Raw genomic sequence first — 18,304 nt, 5'->3', positions numbered from 1 at the left:
TCACAATTTGAATAATGAATGGAGCTGGCAGTTAATTAATTATTAGCTTTACAAAGTGTATTAGCTCTGTGCAAAGATCGGGTTCAGCCTACATTCATTTTGGTGTTTGAAATAATAATAAAAAAAAAACAACAACCCTGGAAGTCCAATTTGAGATCACACCTATATAGTAGTAGTTACCTTTTTATCATTGTTCATCTAAGGTTTATAACCTCACTAACAGGCCCACTGTCTGCACTGTATGTTAAACTTTATAAAACATAGTAAACTAACTACAGTAGTACCGTAGTAATAATTATATTAATTTGAGGGAAATGGAAATGTTTGTGCAAAAGTATATTTGCATTCTACCGCTAGATGGCGACAAACATGTGCTAGTGCTCCTTACAGGATGTACCCATTGAGTTCCCGTCGTGATGTCATTCTCTGCTTGGCATGGCGACTTCCTTGCATGTATACACGTGTGCTAGCTGGTAGAAATCTGAACGGAAAATTGTTAGCGAGGTAGAAATAACGCTGGTCGTTGTGTTAGTGTCTGATCTGCCTCAGCCGCCGATATGTCTGGGAGGAATAACAACAAGCTGCCCACCAACCTTCCGCAGCTGCAGAATCTGATCAAGAGGGATCCGCACTCCTATACGGAGGAGGTGAGATACAGCTTCTTTGGTCTATCACTTTACTCTGGGGTCGTACAGTGCCGAGATAGGAATCACTTTCATGACACCCTGTATAGTAAAACTGGCTTCTATAGTTCATTAGAATTAACAATGGGTATGTGGCACTCGTAAGTTCAGCAATTCATTATCTAGAGTTTTACAGTTATTCACAGACTTCCTGTGAAGCAGGGAATGCAGCTGCGTGGTACATACTACATTTTTGGCTGTGAGGTTTGTAAATACTGCTATGTGCAGTTTGCATACATTTCCATGCTAGTAATTTTATAGTGCAAGCCAGGGCTGTGGAGTGGAGGAGTTGGAGTCGGAGCAATTTTGGGTACCTGGAGCCTGAGTCGGTGGTTTCATAAACTGAGGAGTCGGGAGTCAGATGATTTTTGTACCAAATCCACAGCCCTGGTAAGTATTAGACTAAGGAGTCGGAGTCAGAGCCATTATGGATACCAGGAGTCGGTGGTTTTATAAAATGAGGAGTTGAATGATTTTTGTACCAACTTCACAGCCCTGGTGCAAGCTATAGTATATGCACAGAAAACATGACTTCATTGTACGTAAATTAATAAAGCGGAATATAACCCAGCATTTCTACTTTGCTCTAATAGATTATTTACAGCATATTATATCAGGGCTGTGGAGTCGGTACAAAAATCTTCCGACTCGGACTCCTCAGTTTATGAAACCACGACTCCAACTCCGACTCCCGGTACCCAAAATGGCTCAGACTCCTCGACTCCGACTCCTTAGTCTAATACTTAACAGGGCTGTGGATTTTGTACAAAAATCATCCGACTCTCTACTCCGACTCCTCAGTTTATGAAATCAACGACTCCGACTCCGGGTGCCCAAAATTACTCCGACTCCTCGACTCTGACTCCAACTCAGACTCCACAGCCCTGTATTATATACAACCAGCATATTTTTCTTTTTTACTAGAACAGCATTCAAAGGGTTAACACAGGCCAAAGAAGCTTCCCTGCCAGTAGAGCTGGACACATCCAAACTTGCAGATAATGGTATCTTGTGTTTAAGTGTATCAGGTGAGGAATGTAAACAAAGCCTTCTCTGACAGTGCCGGGACTCCTAAAGACAGTGAGACAATCAGAAAGCATTTATGCTTAAAGGGAAGGTTCAGGGAGGGTGGGGAAAAAATAAAAATCAATTTCCACTTACCTGGGGCTTCCTCCAGCCCGTGGCAGGCAGGAGGTGCCCTCGCCGCCGCTCCGCAGGCTCCCGGTGGCCGACCCGACCTGGCCAGGCCGGCTGCCAGGTCGGGCTCTTCTGCGCTCCAAGTCCTTGTACTTCTGCGTCCCACGCCGGCGCTCTGACGTCATCGGACGTCCGCCGGGCTGTACTGTGCATGCGCAGTAGTTCTGCGCATGCGCAGTACAGCCCGGCGGACATCCGATGACGTCAGAGCGCCGGCGTGGGACGCAGAAGTACAAGGACTTGGAGCACAGAAGAGCCCGACCTGGCAGCCGGCCTGGCCAGGTCGGGTCGGCCACCGGGAGCCTGCGGAGCGGCGGCGAGGGCACCTCCTGCCTGCCACGGGCTGGAGGAAGCCCCAGGTAAGTGGAAATTGATTTTTATTTTTTCTCCACCCTCCCTGAACCTTCCCTTTAAGTTAGACAATGAATAAAGCAGTTATGAATAAAATGCAAAATCAGCTCTGAGTAAAAAAAAGTGTACTTTGGGAATGTATAATTTGTAAATGAATAATATTACTTATGCACAAAAGCAAATATGCTAACCGTATGGCATATAAAAAGTAGGAAAACATGTTTTTATTGAATACTAGCTGACCCGCGGCGTAGCATACGCGGGGGTATTGGGCACAGCGGCTTTAGCTCAGCAGGACCTCCCCCCCCACCATGGTCCCCCATGTGCGTTCCCCCTAAAGCTTAAGTTCAGCAGCAGCCGCCGCTATTAGTAAGAGGTAGTGATGGGAATTCCGGCTCTTCTCAGAGAATCAGCTCTTCTGAATCGGCTCCCATTAAAGAGACGGCTCTTACGGCTCTCAATCGGCTCTTCATTAAATATCACTGGACACCACTGAGAATCGGAGTAAAAGCCCCGCCCCCGTCTCCATGACAACTCCAGACTGCTTCGCTGACTGGGGCAATTCCTCCTGCTACTGCTCTGCTCCGCCCCATACACTCCTACAAGCTGCAAGAGGAGAACTACATCTCCCAGCATGCCTCAGCGCCCTTTATTGCATAGCAAATCAGAGCTGTGTGGGGCTACTGAGGCATCGGCTCTTTTAAAACTGAGATCCGGCTCTTGTCGTTCACAGCAAAGAGCCGGCTCTTAGAGCCGGCTCGTTCGCGAACGACCCATCACTAGTAAGAGGCAGCGGGCGGGGATGGCTCACCTCTTCAGCGTTGCAGCGTGCGTTCCACTGTTGTCACTTCCTGCAATGCCGCCCACTGTATTGTAAGTGGACGGCATTGCAGGAAGTGACGACAGTGGAACGCGGAAGAGGTGAGTCCTCCCCGCCCACTGCCTCTTACTAATAGCGGCGGCTGTTGCTGAACTTAAAGCGGATCCGAGATGAAAAACTAACTATTATGCTGGATACACACGGTGCGTTCGCGCACTCGATTTTCCCGTCGATTTGTTTATTTCCAACATGTCCGATTTGGATTTCGATGGATCGCTAGGTAGATTCGGCATACTTTGCATGCGAATCGACCTAACGATCCATCGAAATCCAAATCGGACATGTTGGAAATAAACAAATCGACGGGAAAATCGAAGTGCGCGAACGCACCGTGTGTATCCAGCATAACAAGTAACTTGTCTATATATCTTATCTAAAGTTTAGATAGTTTACACAGCAAATATAGCTGCAAACAGCTTTAATAGAAAATGATTAATTCTTCCTGTGATACAATGACAGCAGCCATGTTGTTTGTAAACATTACACAGAGGCAGGCTTATCTGTATCTTGATCACTAAGCCTGTGAAAAAAAACCTAATCCCCCCTCCTCTCCCTCTGCCTCAGAAAACAATGGCTAGTAACACCTCCTCCTCCTCCTCCTGACCAGACTGAGCTCCCATGAGCCCTTGCTACTGCCAAGGCTCTCTTAAAACCTGTGGGCGTGGTTTATTTAGTTTATAGAGAATTAAAGTATTAAAACAAAAACGTATTTGGCTTGAGGAATGCCCTATAAACAATAGGAAAGGAACGAAATTATGCAATTTAGTAAAAGTTCACCTCGGATCCACTTTAAGCTAGAGGGGGAGCACAGATGGGGGATCCAGGTAAGGGAGGGGGGGTCCGACCCCCCCCCCCCCCCTCCCCGCCGTTGTGCCCAATACCCCCTTCCTGCCCGCTACCCCCTCCAGCTCAGCGGCAAGTCTAGGAACGCCTCTGGGGGCAGGGCGCTACTTCTTCTTGCTTGGACCGGCCCTGGGGGCAGGCAGCTACTTCTTCTTGCTTGGACCGGCCCTGGGGGCAGGGTGCTACTTCTTCTTGCTTGAAGGTTGAGGCACGTACTCGGATAGATAGATAGATTGTGTCAGGGTATTATACCGCTTTAATGGCAGGCTGTAATTCAACTCTAAGTATTTATTTTGTTTTCCTTAAAACGGACCCTAACGTTTTTGTTTTTCAATGAAGTTCTTGCAGCAATACAAGCACTACCAGTCCATGATTGAGGTTTTCAAACTTCAGCCAGACAAGCCAAACAAGGATCTAGGAACATTAGTCATGTTTATGGCACAGGTGAGCATCTATGCTTGATCACTTTAATCAAATCATATTTAATAAGGAAAGTTATGAACGCCACTGCTGTAATCAATACTCTCCTCTTGCATTGCGATCAGTTGGATGGTAAAACATTGCTATATGGATATTTGCAGTTAGGTCTTTTATTGTGGGGAAGGATTAGACCATCTGTCAGATTTAATGCAGTCTACACACACGTACAATCACACACGTACACACATGTCAGTGTTCTCCCCAGGATTTTTTTCCAGCCGGGTGGCATGGAAAAGTAGCCGGGTGGGGTGCAAGGGGGAATGCGACTCTACCTACAGCATAAGAAGAGGATGAGGAGGCGAGCTGATGACAGCCGGTTGCTCAGCAAACTTAGTTAGGTGATGCGCCCGTCTAAAAAGAGCCTGGAGAGAACACTGAATATGGGTGTTATAGTTGCATTTCATACAGGGGTGATTATTGCATTTAATATGGGGGGAGGGAGGGGGGAGTAATTTCACATTTCATACAGGGGTGTTTGTTGCATTTCATAAAGGGGGTGATTTTTCTTTTCATATGGTTATTTGCTGCTGGGGTCAAGCGGTATTGCAGATAGTAAACAGGGGTCAGTATCATAGTAAATTATCTGCAATACCCCTCGACCCCAACAGCAAATAACATCCATATGAAATGACATGCATGTGAACTCTGCAAGAATCACCCCCACACACTGTCCTTTCAAGCCACCTGCACGTACCCTCAACACTGGATCTATGTTCCATTTTTCCTATTTTTGCAGCAGCAACTTTTCACAGACTTTGCCCAACTAGTACAGCCAGGGCGGGATTTGTATTTTTTACTGTCCTAGGCAAACTTTTCACAACTGACCTCTGACAGAATAAATCACTTATATTAAATCTGCCAGTTGCTAAAATCAAGTAATGTATGGGCACTTACATCTTATGGGCAACCAAGCAAGCAGGCAGATGAGAGACAGCATTCAGCAGCAGCCTCCATCCCCAGCAAGTCAGCTAATCTACATTGCTTATTGTTTATTTGTTTTCCCAGACCCTTGAAAGCTCCGTGTACTCTCTGCAGACTCTGCACTATATCAGATAAGAAGTGCATTAGCAGAGGTCCGCTCAGTTCTGAACATCACCAGCACGGCATGCTTCAGAGAAGCTTGTATTGTGTAGAGATAGAGAAGCAGCCGGGAAACAGAGGGCGGGGCGTCAGAACTCCTTGCCGTGCACTGTATCTGAGCTGAAGAAGATGCATGCAGCCAGGGCACAGGAGAGACTCTGTGTGGATCGCTCGGGGGAGGGGGGAGAGAGTGTCTGCAGCTTCATGCTCTCCCCAGCCTCAAGTAACACAGTGACGGGACTAGTTTCCCTGCGCTCTGTTTGTATTTGTACCTGGCGGCTGCCTCTGCTAGCTGAGCTGTTTGCAAGCTAACAGACACAAGCAGCCAGCAAAGCAGGGCATAGAAGAGGCTTTCCGTAATGGCGGTGACAGACAGTTAACCAGCCCTGCCCCTTACAACCCGCCCAGCCAATCGGTGACCGACAGTTAACCAGCCCTGCCCCCTTACAACCCACCCAGCCAATCACTGTTCAAGCAGGTCACACAGGCACGCTCCTGCAGAGTATAGGGAGAGCTGAGCACTCGATTTATAGCAGGCAATGGAACGCTCTGCATGCGTGACATCATCAGCCTTAGCAAGGTAGGTGGGCGGGATCTCAAAGCAGCCGGGCGGCCCGCCCACTTAAAGAGCCCTGGGGAGAACACTGCATGTACATTTATCATATTTTTTGTTATCTGTGTCTCTTGAGGACACACCACATTGTTATCAAAGTTATTATTTTGGAATGATATAGTACCAGTGTCTTCCTTGGTGCTGTGCAATAGAGCAGAGTTCCCCAACCCCTTCCTGTAGGCCAGCCAACAGTGCATATTTTGTGGAAATCCACAGAGGTAGTTTAAAGCGGATCCGAGATGAAAAATTAACTATAACAAGTAACGTGTCTATCTTATCTAAGATTTAGATGGTTTACAGTAAATCTAGCTGCAAACAGCTTCAACAGTATGTGATTATGGTCTTCATGTGGTACAGCGAGAACAGCCATATTTTGCTTGTCATCATTACACAGGTAAGCTGCTCTGCATCTCCACCCCTCAGCCTGTGAAAACTTCACTCCCCTCTACTCCTTTCTCTTCCCCTCTCCACCCCCTTGCCTCTGCAATCTCATGCATGTTTCAGCAAAAGCCTTCTCCCCAGGCTGAGCTCCCATGAGCACTTGCAGCATGGGACTCAGAATGCCTAGGCGCTGGGGGCGTGGATACATTAATTTACATGCAATTAGGTGATAACATTTTAAAAAAAAAAATTGGTGGGAAGAATGCCCAATAAATTATATGTAAGGGGCAGCAAAAGTTTGTCTCGGATCCACTTTAATCATCGCTACTGAGACACTAATTACCTCATCTGTGATTGTGTGTGGTTTCCTGCAACACAGGTAGTGCTGGTGAATCTTGAGGATAGGGTTGGGGAACTCTACAACAGAGGATGCAAACTATAGACCGTTCCTCACCACCTTAATTCCTTTCTTGATTGTGGTTATCGTTAAGGGTGCATACACACTTCAATTTTGATTTGTTAAACATAGCCAATTTTACCAGCTTTATGTAATATAAAGCCCAACAGATTTTGTATACTATGAACATTTTGGGCTCGATTCACAAAGCGGTGCTAACCCAGTTAGAGACTTTAGGCGTGATAACCATTGCACCACACTGGTGAAAAGCCAGTTTAGGCGTGATAAGTTTAGATAAGTTTAGATCGCGCGCAAAGTCCCGCACGCAAAGCAGCACCATTAAACTCTATGCGTAGTGCACCAGACTTTGCTAGCGCAAAACTTTTGATCAGCTGTGCACTGCGGTGCTAACCCAGTTGGTGCCTAAACTTATCACACCTAAACTTATCATGCCTAAACTGAGTTTAGTCATGATAAAGGTCTTTTCACCAGCGTGCTAGCTGTTAGCACCACTTTGTGAATCAGACCCTTTATGTGGGTAAATTCTTATACTATTGGAGGTGGTGTTATTGGTCAATCAAAATTGCATGTGTATGCACCCTGGCAGCTCCATTAGGTGTGCGACTTTGCCCGAAGTTGTGCGCAACTGGGCATGCACGAACTGTTTGCACACCTGCCTTTATCATGTGCCTGTCGCAGTGAGTGTTCTATGCAATCGTGGGTCTCAAAAGACTGAACTGTGCTTGCGCAGAACACTGACTGCACCAGGCGCCTGGATGGGCCACGCATGCGCAGTTGCGTACGCGTTCAGGAAAATAGCGCACCTAACGGAGCCACCAGCGGGAGCACGGAGGAGACCCAGAGGACGGCGAGGGACCTTGCCAGCTACTGGGGCTGGAGGATGCCCCAGGGAAGTTCAAATTTCCATTTTTATGCACAGCTCAGGGTCCCTTTAATGAGAAGAAAATCCATATTATATTTTGTTCTTGATAGTCAATGAAATTAGGCCCTTGGTGGTTGTTGTGGCATCAAGTCCAGCAGTAAGGTAGTTATTTTCTTTTGTGTTTCAGACTGCCCACTGTTACCCCCAGCATCTGGAGGAGTTCCCACAGCAGCTTCGTTCCATCCTGTCCACCCAGCACACTGTGATGGATCCAGACCTCAGAATGGTAACCGGTCTTCTATGCTGTGACTCTGTAGCGATGCAGATTATTTTCTGTCATCAGGGAGTCAATGACTGAGACGCTTTCTTTTGATTTATTGAGGCCTCCCTCTATTCTGTAACATATTTGCATGATTTACAAACGTGTGCAAGAGGGAAGCAGCTGTCCACTGCAACCAATCAAGGCTCAGATTGCACAGACCTTTCCTCATCTCGTGGAACCATACAGTGGCACAATGGATTGCTCCTTGTTAAAGCAAAACTACAGTCTGGCATAATTTTACTATTGAAAACCTGCCTCCCAAGTCCCAACTTCTCAGTACCCATGTAGGAATCTAACTTCCCCCTAAGGGTGGTTTGTAAATGGTGTGGGCTGCTGGAGGGCATCAAGTATTTAATTACCCTAGCTACTACCTACCTCCCTGTCTGTATGTGGGCCTCTACGTTGCTTTTGAAGGGAGAGGAAAAAAAAAAGATACTTGCCACAGTAGTGTGAAGTTTCTGGATGGTCCATAGACTTCATGGATCCTTGCAATGTTCACCATTCCAGCACAAGGTCCCTTTTCATCTTCTGGCCATGCTTTAGTGTGGACAAGTGCACCTGGACTGGGCATGCCTGAGGAAGGTGCACGTGCCCTGTAGAATAAAGTACAACCCATGCAGGAGCGGCTTAGTTCTACTGGGCATGCATGACTCTTATTTACGCATGCCTAGTCTGGATGCACATGTCTACGGCTATAAGTATGGTTTGAAGATGGAGAAGCACCCTGTACTGCGGGGGTGCCCAATAGGTCGATCGCGATCTACCGGTAGATCGCGACCGCCTATTTGGTAGATTGCGGCCTCTTGGCCGCGTCCCATCACATTTTGCGGCCGGCAGCTGTCCCATCGAATTCTGCTGCCAGCCGCTGGCCAATAGGAAGCAAGGAAGGAGAGAGGAGGCGCGGCTGAAGAGGCCATGACGCGACGTCATGGCTGGGGGCGGCGCCGGACACGCACGCACGCCTGCTTGCCTTCCTGATTCAATCATGCGGCCCGCCGGAGCGCTCAGAGTGCGAGAGGGGAGACCAGACATCGCCGCTGGAGGGAGGTAAGTGATTGAGCACCTATCCCTACCCATCCCCACCCACCTATGCTACAGGGACCCATCCCCACCCACCTATGCTACAGGGACCCATCCCCACCCACCTATGCTACAGGGACCCATCCCCACCCACCTATGCTACAGGGACCCATCCCCACCCACCTATGCTACAGGGACCCATCCCCACCTACCTATGCTAGAGGCACCCATCCCCACCTACCTATGCTAGAGGCACCCATCCCCACCTACCTATGCTAGAGGCACCCATCCCCACCTACCTATGCTAGAGGCACCCATCCCCACCTACCTATGCTAGAGGCACCCATCCCCACCTACCTATGCTAGAGGCACCCATCCCCACCTACCTATGCTAGAGGCACCCATCCCCACCTACCTATGCTAGAGGCACCCATCCCCACCTACCTATGCTAGAGGCACCCATCCCCACCTACCTATTCTAATGGCACCCCATCCCCACCTACCTATGCTAATGGCACCCATCCCCACCTACCTATTCTAATGGCACCCATCCCCACCTACCTATTCTAATGGCACCCATCCCCACCTACCTATGCTACAGGGACCCATCCCCACCCACCTATGCTACAGGGACCCATCCCCACCCACCTATGCTACAGGGACCCATCCCCACCCACCTATGCTACAGGGACCCATCCACACCCACCTATGCTACAGGGACCCATCCCCACCCACCTATGCTACAGGCACCCATCCACACCCACCTATGCTAGAGGCACCCATCCCCACCTACCTATGCTAGAGGCACCCATCCCCACCTACCTATGCTAATGGCACCCCATCCCCACCTACCTATGCTAATGGCACCCCATCCCCACCTACCTATGCTAATGGCACCCATCCCCACCTACCTATTCTAATGGCACCCATCCCCACCTACCTATTCTAATGGCACCCATCTCCACCTACCTATTCTAATGGCACCCATCCCCACCTACCTATGCTAAAGGGACCCATCCCCACCTACCTATGCTAAAGGGACCCATCCCCACCTACCTATGCTAAAGGGACCCATCCCCACCTACCTATGCTAATGGCACCCATCCCCACCTACCTATGCTAATGGCACCCATCCCCACCTACCTATTCTAATGGCACCCATCCCCACCTACCTATGCTAAAGGGACCTATCCTACCTGCCTATGCTAAAGGGACCTATCCCTACCTGCCTATGCTAAAGGGACCTATCCCTACCTACCTATGCTAGAGGGCACCTATCCCCACCTACCTATGCTAATGGCACCCATCCTCACCTACCTATGCTAATGGCACCCATCCCCACCTACCTATGCTAATGGCACCCATCCCCACCTACCTATGCTAATGGCACCCATCCCCACCTACCTATGCTAATGGCACCCATCCCCACCTACCTATGCTAATGGGACCCATCCCCACCTACCTATGCTAATGGCACCCATCCCCACCTACCTATTCTAATGGCACCCCATCCCCACCTACCTATTCTAATGGCACCCATCCCCACCTACCTATTCTAATGGCACCCATCCCCACCTACCTATTCTAATGGCACCCATCCCCACCTACCTATGCTACAGGGACCCATCCCCACCCACCTATGCTACAGGGACCCATCCCCACCCACCTATGCTACAGGGACCCATCCCCACCCACCTATGCTACAGGGACCCATCCCCACCCACCTATGCTACAGGGACCCATCCCCACCTACCTATGCTAGAGGCACCTATGCTAGAGGCACCCCATCCCCACCTACCTATTCTAATGGCACCCCATCCCCACCTACCTATTCTAATGGCACCCCATCCCCACCTACCTATGCTAATGGCACCCATCCCCACCTACCTATTCTAATGGCACCCATCTCCACCTACCTATTCTAATGGCACCAATCCCCACCTACCTATGCTAAAGGGACCCATCCCCACCTACCTATGCTAAAGGGACCCATCCCCACCTACCTATGCTAAAGGGACCCATCCCCACCTACCTATGCTAAAGGGACCCATCCCCACCTACCTATGCTAAAGGGACCCATCCCCACCTACCTATGCTAATGGCACCCATCCCCACCTACCTATGCTAATGGCACCCATCCCCACCTACCTATGCTAATGGCACACATCCCCACCTACCTATGCTAATGGCACCCATCCCCACCTACCTATGCTAATGGGACCCATCCCCACCTACCTATGCTAATGGGACCCATCCCCACCTACTTATGCTAATGGGACCCATCCCCACCTACCTATGCTAATGGCACCCCATCCCCACCTACCTATGCTAATGGCACCCCATCCCCACCTACCTATGCTAATGGCACCCATCCCCACCTACCTATGCTAATGGCACCCATCCCCACCTACCTATGCTAATGGCACCCATCCCCACCTACCTATGCTAATGGCACCCATCCCCACCTACCTATGCTAATGGCACCCATCCCCACCTACCTATGCTAATGGCACCCATCCCCACCTACCTATGCTAATGGCACCCATCCCCACCTACCTATTCTAATGGCACCCATCTCCACCTACCTATTCTAATGGCACCCATCTCCACCTACCTATTCTAATGGCACCCATCCCCACCTACCTATTCTAATGGCACCCATCCCTACCTACCTATGCTAAAAGGACCTATCCCTACCTACCTATGCTAGAGGGCACCTATCCCCACCTACCTATGCTAGAGGCACCTATCCCTACCTACCTATGCTAATGGCACACATCCCCACCTACCTATGCTAATGGCACCCATCCCCACCTACCTATGCTAATGGGACCCATCCCCACCTACCTATGCTAATGGGACCCATCCCCACCTACCTATGCTAATGGGACCCATCCCCACCTACTTATGCTAATGGGACCCATCCCCACCTACCTATGCTAATGGCACCCCATCCCCACCTACCTATGCTAATGGCACCCATCCCCACCTACCTATGCTAATGGCACCCATCCCCACCTACCTATGCTAATGGCACCCATCCCCACCTACCTATGCTAATGGCACCCATCCCCACCTACCTATGCTAATGGCACCCATCCCCACCTACCTATTCTAATGGCACCCATCTCCACCTACCTATTCTAATGGCACCCATCTCCACCTACCTATTCTAATGGCACCCATCTCCACCTACCTATTCTAATGGCACCCATCCCCACCTACCTATTCTAATGGCACCCATCCCTACCTACCTATGCTAAAAGGACCTATCCCTACCTACCTATGCTAGAGGGCACCTATCCCCACCTACCTATGCTAGAGGCACCTATCCCTACCTACCTATGCTAGAGACATCTGTACCCAGTGAAGGGACCTGTACCCAGCTACCTTTGCTGAAGGGACCTATACTTTGCTACCTATACTGGAGGCACTTGTACCTGGGGGGCTGTTCACCCGGAGGGGGGGGGGGCGGGGGGGGGGTCTGTAACACTTTGAATGTTGGTAGATCTCCTAGGCTTGGCAAATTTTAAATTAACTCGCGAGCCAAAAAAGTGTGGACACCCCTGCTGTACTGGAACAGTGGGATCTGTCAGATTTCCACTACCTACTGTAAGTGATAGTGACATAGGGAAAAGTCATTTATAGTGCATTTTACTTTTGGGAGAAATATACATTTTATATTTGTTGTTTTTTTTTTAAAATGTGATTGATGTCGTTGAAGTGTTATTTTAACATGTATACAGTATATGACTGTGTTTAGACTAATGTTGGTGTTTCATGTTCAGTGTTCTCTCCAGGCTCTTTTAGCCGGGTGGTCCACCCGGCTAATTTTGGTGAGCACCCAGCTGTCATCTGCTTGCCGCCTCATCCTCCTCCTATGCTTTAAGCAGAGTTGCGCTGATCCTGCATTCACCCATCGCGCCCCACCTAGCTACTTTTTCATACTACCCGGCTGGAAAAAATTTCTGGGGAGAACACTGATGTTATTAGTGTTTCCTTGCTGATTTCATGTTTTGACTGGACTGTTTGATTTATTTTTCCACAGACTCTTTGCAAGGCTCTGGTAATGCTAAGGAACAAGGATTTAATAACCCCATCAGTACTTCTTGAGCTCTTCTTTGAGCTTCTTAGATGTCAAGATAAGCTTCTAAGGAAGGTAAAGCCATTTGATATCTTTTAGCCAATGTAACTGCCTTCAATGAGAATTGTATGCTTTAAGTGTATGTCGGTAAACATTTTGCCCAGTAGTATGTTGTTCAGTTGGGAACTTGGGTGATTAATTCATTTATTTTGATCATGCCAATAAAGAAGTCTAAATTTACAGCATAAAGGAAGCCACTAATAGTGTAGCAGGTTGTATGAGAAGTGATAGTGAAAACGTGGTAGAAGACACTCTGTTTTTAGGTTGCCAGAAAGACTGCTACCTACAGTGCCAGTGGGGCACATTATTAATGCTTGCGGTGAAGCACACTAATGTGTAACATAGGTAAACCTATGAAAAGATAGGTGCCAAGAAATGCAAAAAAAATTCTCATTTGCCTACTTGAATGGGAAAATATTGTGAACGGTAAAGTTTATTGGTATTGAAAGCATTTCAGAGATCCTAGTCTTCATTGCGCCTTAAAGGATATTGTAGGCGAAAAGTCTGGGGGAAACTGAGGTCATCCATAGGTGCCAGCACCTTAGCAAGTACTTACTGCGGTGTTAGTACTCTTCCAAGAGGCTCCACCGTCTTTTAATTCAGACCTGTATAGGCCGAGAATAGAGTAATTTGGCAACCTTCTAATCATTTCTAGTTGAGTCGTGCTTGCACAATATCTCAGTGCCGCCACTCTGTCCGCTCCCTGTGTTCTTGTGGTCACAATGAACACAGAGCGTGGTCAAGAGCTGTGGCACTGAGAACTATACTAACAAGAACTAGTTTTGCTGAACGCCGAGTGCTAAAACCATTTGGGTGAATGTGACTGACCGAATGCTGAACAGCCACCAGACATTGCTGTCCATTTATGGTATCTACATTTTTAGGACCTTCCACTTTTGTATGTTTGGATGTATATCCTTCTTGTATCATCTTTTATAATGGTCTCTGTTGAAGCAATTCTTACTGAATAAGATGCCCATCATTTAATAGATTTTCCCATGCTTATAGACTCCTTGTTAAATACATTTATAATGTTAGACCAGGACTGAACAAATCCCAGGAGCCCGATACAATTTTCAGCTGGCCGTTAATGTTTGGCTTTTTCTCCGATTGTTAATGCAACTGGATTCTTATAGTTTTCTGTTGGCTCCCGGATTGGAAAGGATGAATGCCTCCTCAATTTGTCTACCACTGTTCGGAGTATATGATCAGCAGGACACAGTACCTTTGCTGTGATTTGTATTGAATGCTTGTTAGTTGCCTGTGATGCTGCATACATTATTCAGTGATGTGTCTGTAAAAGGTGAAAAAATTGAAATTTTAAATACTTGTTAATTACTTTCTAAATTATATATGTGGTGAAAGTTACCAACCTTTTTTTTTCCCTCCCACAGACCTTATACACTCACATTGTAACTGACATCAAGAATATAAATGCAAAACACAAAAACAACAAAGTGAACACAGTAAGTAACTCATAAACAGTAACTGAGCATATTTAATGTGTAGATGGTACACAGCAGCAATTGAAAAGTTGCTTCTCTGTCAGTCTTAAATTAATCCCCTACTTCAGTTTTATGTGGCCAGTATTTGCTGTGGCTAATTTCAACCAACGTTATTCGTCTGCCTAACCTAAATAATTAGATGTGGTTTGGGGAAAAGTTGCAGTGCTTAGAAGATTGCATCTAATAATTTATCCTATGCTACTTGCTGAGTGCATTATAAGAATAGAGATTATTCAAGAGACAATTTTGTGGTCATCACTAACCACTATCCATCACTCTTTATACCAGAGACAGTCAGCTCTTAATGGTTGTTCTCGCCATAAATGTGTACAAAGAAATTTTTCTGACAGCAGAAAGCTACAGTAGGTGTTTTTGGTACACAGGCAACCATTGAGTTGAGCACTGATTCGGATATTTAAATTCCCAGTATATTTTAGTAGTAGAATTAACTGGTTCTCATTCCACGTTTTTTACACCTTAAAGTTCATGACATTTTTGACACTTTAGCTGTGTCGTTTTGATACAGCAGTAACTTTTTAATTATCTATGCCATCTTAGTGATACATGTCTTGTTGTTTTCAGTACAATCTAGGCTGTCTTTGGGTAATATCTTTCTCCCCAAACTATTTTGTTTTATAGTCCATTGATGGGGAAAAATTAGCCGTAAATGCAGAAAACAAACATTTTTCCACTTTTCACCCTTCCTAATTTTCACATCACACGTCCCACAGTTATAAAACATTTTCAAATAAATTATTTGGCCCTACCCGATTAACCTCCCTGGCGGTAAGCCCGAGCTGAGCTCGGACTATGCCGCGCAGGAGGATTTCTCAGGCTCTGTTGGGGCGATTCGCCCCATTCAAAGTGCTGTGCGCGCAGCCAGCACTTTGCTAGCCGCGCGCACAGCTCGATCGCCGCCGCTCTGCGGCGATCGCCCGCACGCAGCGGCGGAAGAGGGCTCCCCCCGCCAGAGCCCTGCGCTGCCCGGACCAATGAGTTCCGGGCAGCGCTATGGGCTGGATCGAGTGCGCCTGACGTCAGGACGTCGGCTGACGTCCATGACGTCATGCCGATCGTCACCATGGCGACAGGAGAAGCCAAACAGGGGAACGCGTTATATACGCACTCCCCTGTTTGCTATTTATGCCGGCGACGATCGCACTAGAGGGCCACATGCGCCCTCTAGTGGTGTTTCATGTAGCTACCACTCTGGTTGCTTTACATGAAACAAAAACAAAAAAAAGGATTTTGCCCATTTGGCAAAATAAATTAACCGCCAGGGAGGTTAAAATGATACCCCATATGCCCCATTTTACTTCTAGCTGAGCATGTGGCGGACCTATATCTCCAGTCTGCACGTCTGTGGCAATCGAATGCATTCGCTAGGGCGATAGTTCAGGGGGCCAGAGTGCTGTACAGATGCATCGCTAGGCAATAGCAGAACATTACATCTGTAGAGCATTCGGGCCTGAAAGTTTTGCCCTATCGATTGCATCCAATCGCTACTGGTGATAGTCATTAAACATTTATAAACAGGTTTAGGTATTGTAGGGGTTAATAATGGGTTACTAGGCTAGGTTTCGGTTAAAAATTAATGAGGAATAAAAAATAAACCACTTTATTTTATCGGGACTATGTCACTTTAATTTTTTTTATTTTTTTTTTACATTTTTTTTTCTCCCTAACTTTTTATTTAATGATTGTTGCTAGCTAACAGCAACAATCATTCACTTGACCGTTCACGTGACTGTGCATGAGCGGCGGCAGACGGCGGGAATTAATGCAGGACGTAGATTCTACATCCTAGAACACACATGGGGGCTAATTAGGACGTAGAATCTATGTCCTGAAACTTTAATCAGTTAAGTATCAGAAAGGTCATGGCAGTTTTAAGCTTTGGTGGAGTGCCAGTGTGAACCTGTGTTAGGAGTAACACAGTGGCCACTAATAGTTGGCCCTTCACTATCCAACGGTAGCTGAATTCAACAAGCAATCAAGTACTCAGATTTGATTGTAAATCACTGAATGTTGAACTACTGCTACTGCTTACAGTGTTTCCCACAGTGTGGTAAAAAGCTCTGCAACCACAATCCCCGCCCCCTTCCTTACAGCCCAGGAGAAACTAGTGTGAACTGGTTTAGTTTTAGGCTAAATGGCAAGGATTCGATGCTTCAGACTACATCAGTTAAAGATGTGTGCCAAGGTTCCTTGGGGTGATCCACCCACCCCTGTCAAAAACCATGAAAGCAGATATTACCTGAGCTCAACCACAATTAAGGATTAATTCCTTTTATTATGCAGTGTACATAATGCAGACAAGCATATTAGTGTTATGCTAGACATTGGGTAGGTGTGACCATTGTTACAGGATTTTCATCTTGATTAGATTTCAGCAAAAATTTGATCCAACTGGTAGCATTGTTTTACTCAAGGCAGTACAATAATATGGGGCTTTCAATCCCCTGCTACCTGACAAAGATCTTCAGCCATACCCAATCAATAAACTGTCCTAAATCGACTGTGTTATGCTGGGCATAGACGGGTCGACCCAGCGGCTCTATTAGCCGCCGGAGCGACTCCCGCCGCGTCCCCGCTTGACCCCGCGGGCGGCCGGCCGGATCGATTGCCACTCGCCCCCGTGGGCACTCCTTATCTTCCGCTTGATTCCCCGCTATTGTCCGCCCACGGGGATCGAGCGGGGAATCGATCCGGGGGGTCATCGGACCTGTCGGATATTGTCAATCGAGCCATCAGCGGCTCGATTGATACGGAGGTGTCGACCCGTCTATGCCCAGCATTAGGCTGTAGATTACTGGCAAATGAAAATCTTATGTACCTGTGTACGGCCACCTCTTACATGCACTGTGAGATTCCTTTTTTTTTTTTTAAGACTCTACAGAACTTTATGTACACAATGCTCAGAGACAGCAATGCGATAGCAGCCAAGATGTCATTGGATGTCATGATTGAATTATACAGAAGAAATATTTGGTAAGTATGGTTCTATCAACTGCTGGAGTTATTTGTATAACTGTTAACATCTATCACTATACAAGTTGGCTATAGTATAGGGCTCTGCAAAATTATTATATAGTACTGTATCCTTTCTGTTTTCAGTTTCTTCCATATCCCATGCACTCAAGTGTACCTTGGAGTAATTTTTAAAAACAAGTCAAAATGAAATATGCTATGTCCTTTCATAACAATATGAGGTATCGGGACTGCATGCACTTCCAGTTTGTCCCGTGTTATTCATCATATGTTTAGCTGCCTGGTGAGAGATTATTGTAGCCAGGCCTAATCCCCAACTAAATAAAAAATGAACAAGGGAAATTCTAATAAAAATCAGCATGATGTACAGTAGAAGCAGTGGTGGAAAGAATGCCTTGTTTCATGGGCTACATGTACTTCCAGTACAATACAGTTTGCATCCTCTCCTCTGAATTCAGCTGGTTGGCAGGTCATGTAGTCTTGACCTAGTTTGGAAAGAACAATAGATGCCAGGCTACATTTCTCAGCTTCAAC

General features: G+C 47.2%; 1 protein-coding gene and 1 long non-coding RNA gene across 2 annotated transcripts in view; one reads left to right on the top strand and one right to left on the bottom strand.

The window, feature by feature from the left end:
• The first annotated feature begins 407 nt into the window (after positions 1-407).
• The window catches only part of SDAD1 (SDA1 domain containing 1), a 59,734-nt gene continuing 41,837 nt past the window's right edge, over positions 408-18,304 (top strand). Inside the window, exons 1-6 of the mRNA XM_068233310.1 lie at positions 408-647; positions 4,294-4,398; positions 7,976-8,074; positions 13,179-13,289; positions 14,669-14,740; positions 17,670-17,770. Coding sequence (XP_068089411.1) covers positions 558-647; positions 4,294-4,398; positions 7,976-8,074; positions 13,179-13,289; positions 14,669-14,740; positions 17,670-17,770 — 578 coding nt within the window. The 5' untranslated portion in view covers positions 408-557. The remainder of the gene's footprint in view (positions 648-4,293; positions 4,399-7,975; positions 8,075-13,178; positions 13,290-14,668; positions 14,741-17,669; positions 17,771-18,304) is intronic.
• The window catches only part of LOC137504731 (uncharacterized), a 117,926-nt gene continuing 113,947 nt past the window's right edge, over positions 14,326-18,304 (bottom strand). The window contains exon 3 of the long non-coding RNA XR_011019506.1: positions 14,326-14,568. This is a non-coding gene — a long non-coding RNA (uncharacterized lncRNA). The remainder of the gene's footprint in view (positions 14,569-18,304) is intronic.

The sequence above is a fragment of the Hyperolius riggenbachi genome, chromosome 1, assembly GCF_040937935.1.
Source record: "Hyperolius riggenbachi isolate aHypRig1 chromosome 1, aHypRig1.pri, whole genome shotgun sequence".
In the NCBI taxonomy this organism is placed as follows: domain Eukaryota; kingdom Metazoa; phylum Chordata; class Amphibia; order Anura; family Hyperoliidae; genus Hyperolius; species Hyperolius riggenbachi.
Note: the sequence above shows the minus strand (reverse complement) of the source record. Positions and strands in the feature narration are given on the sequence as shown.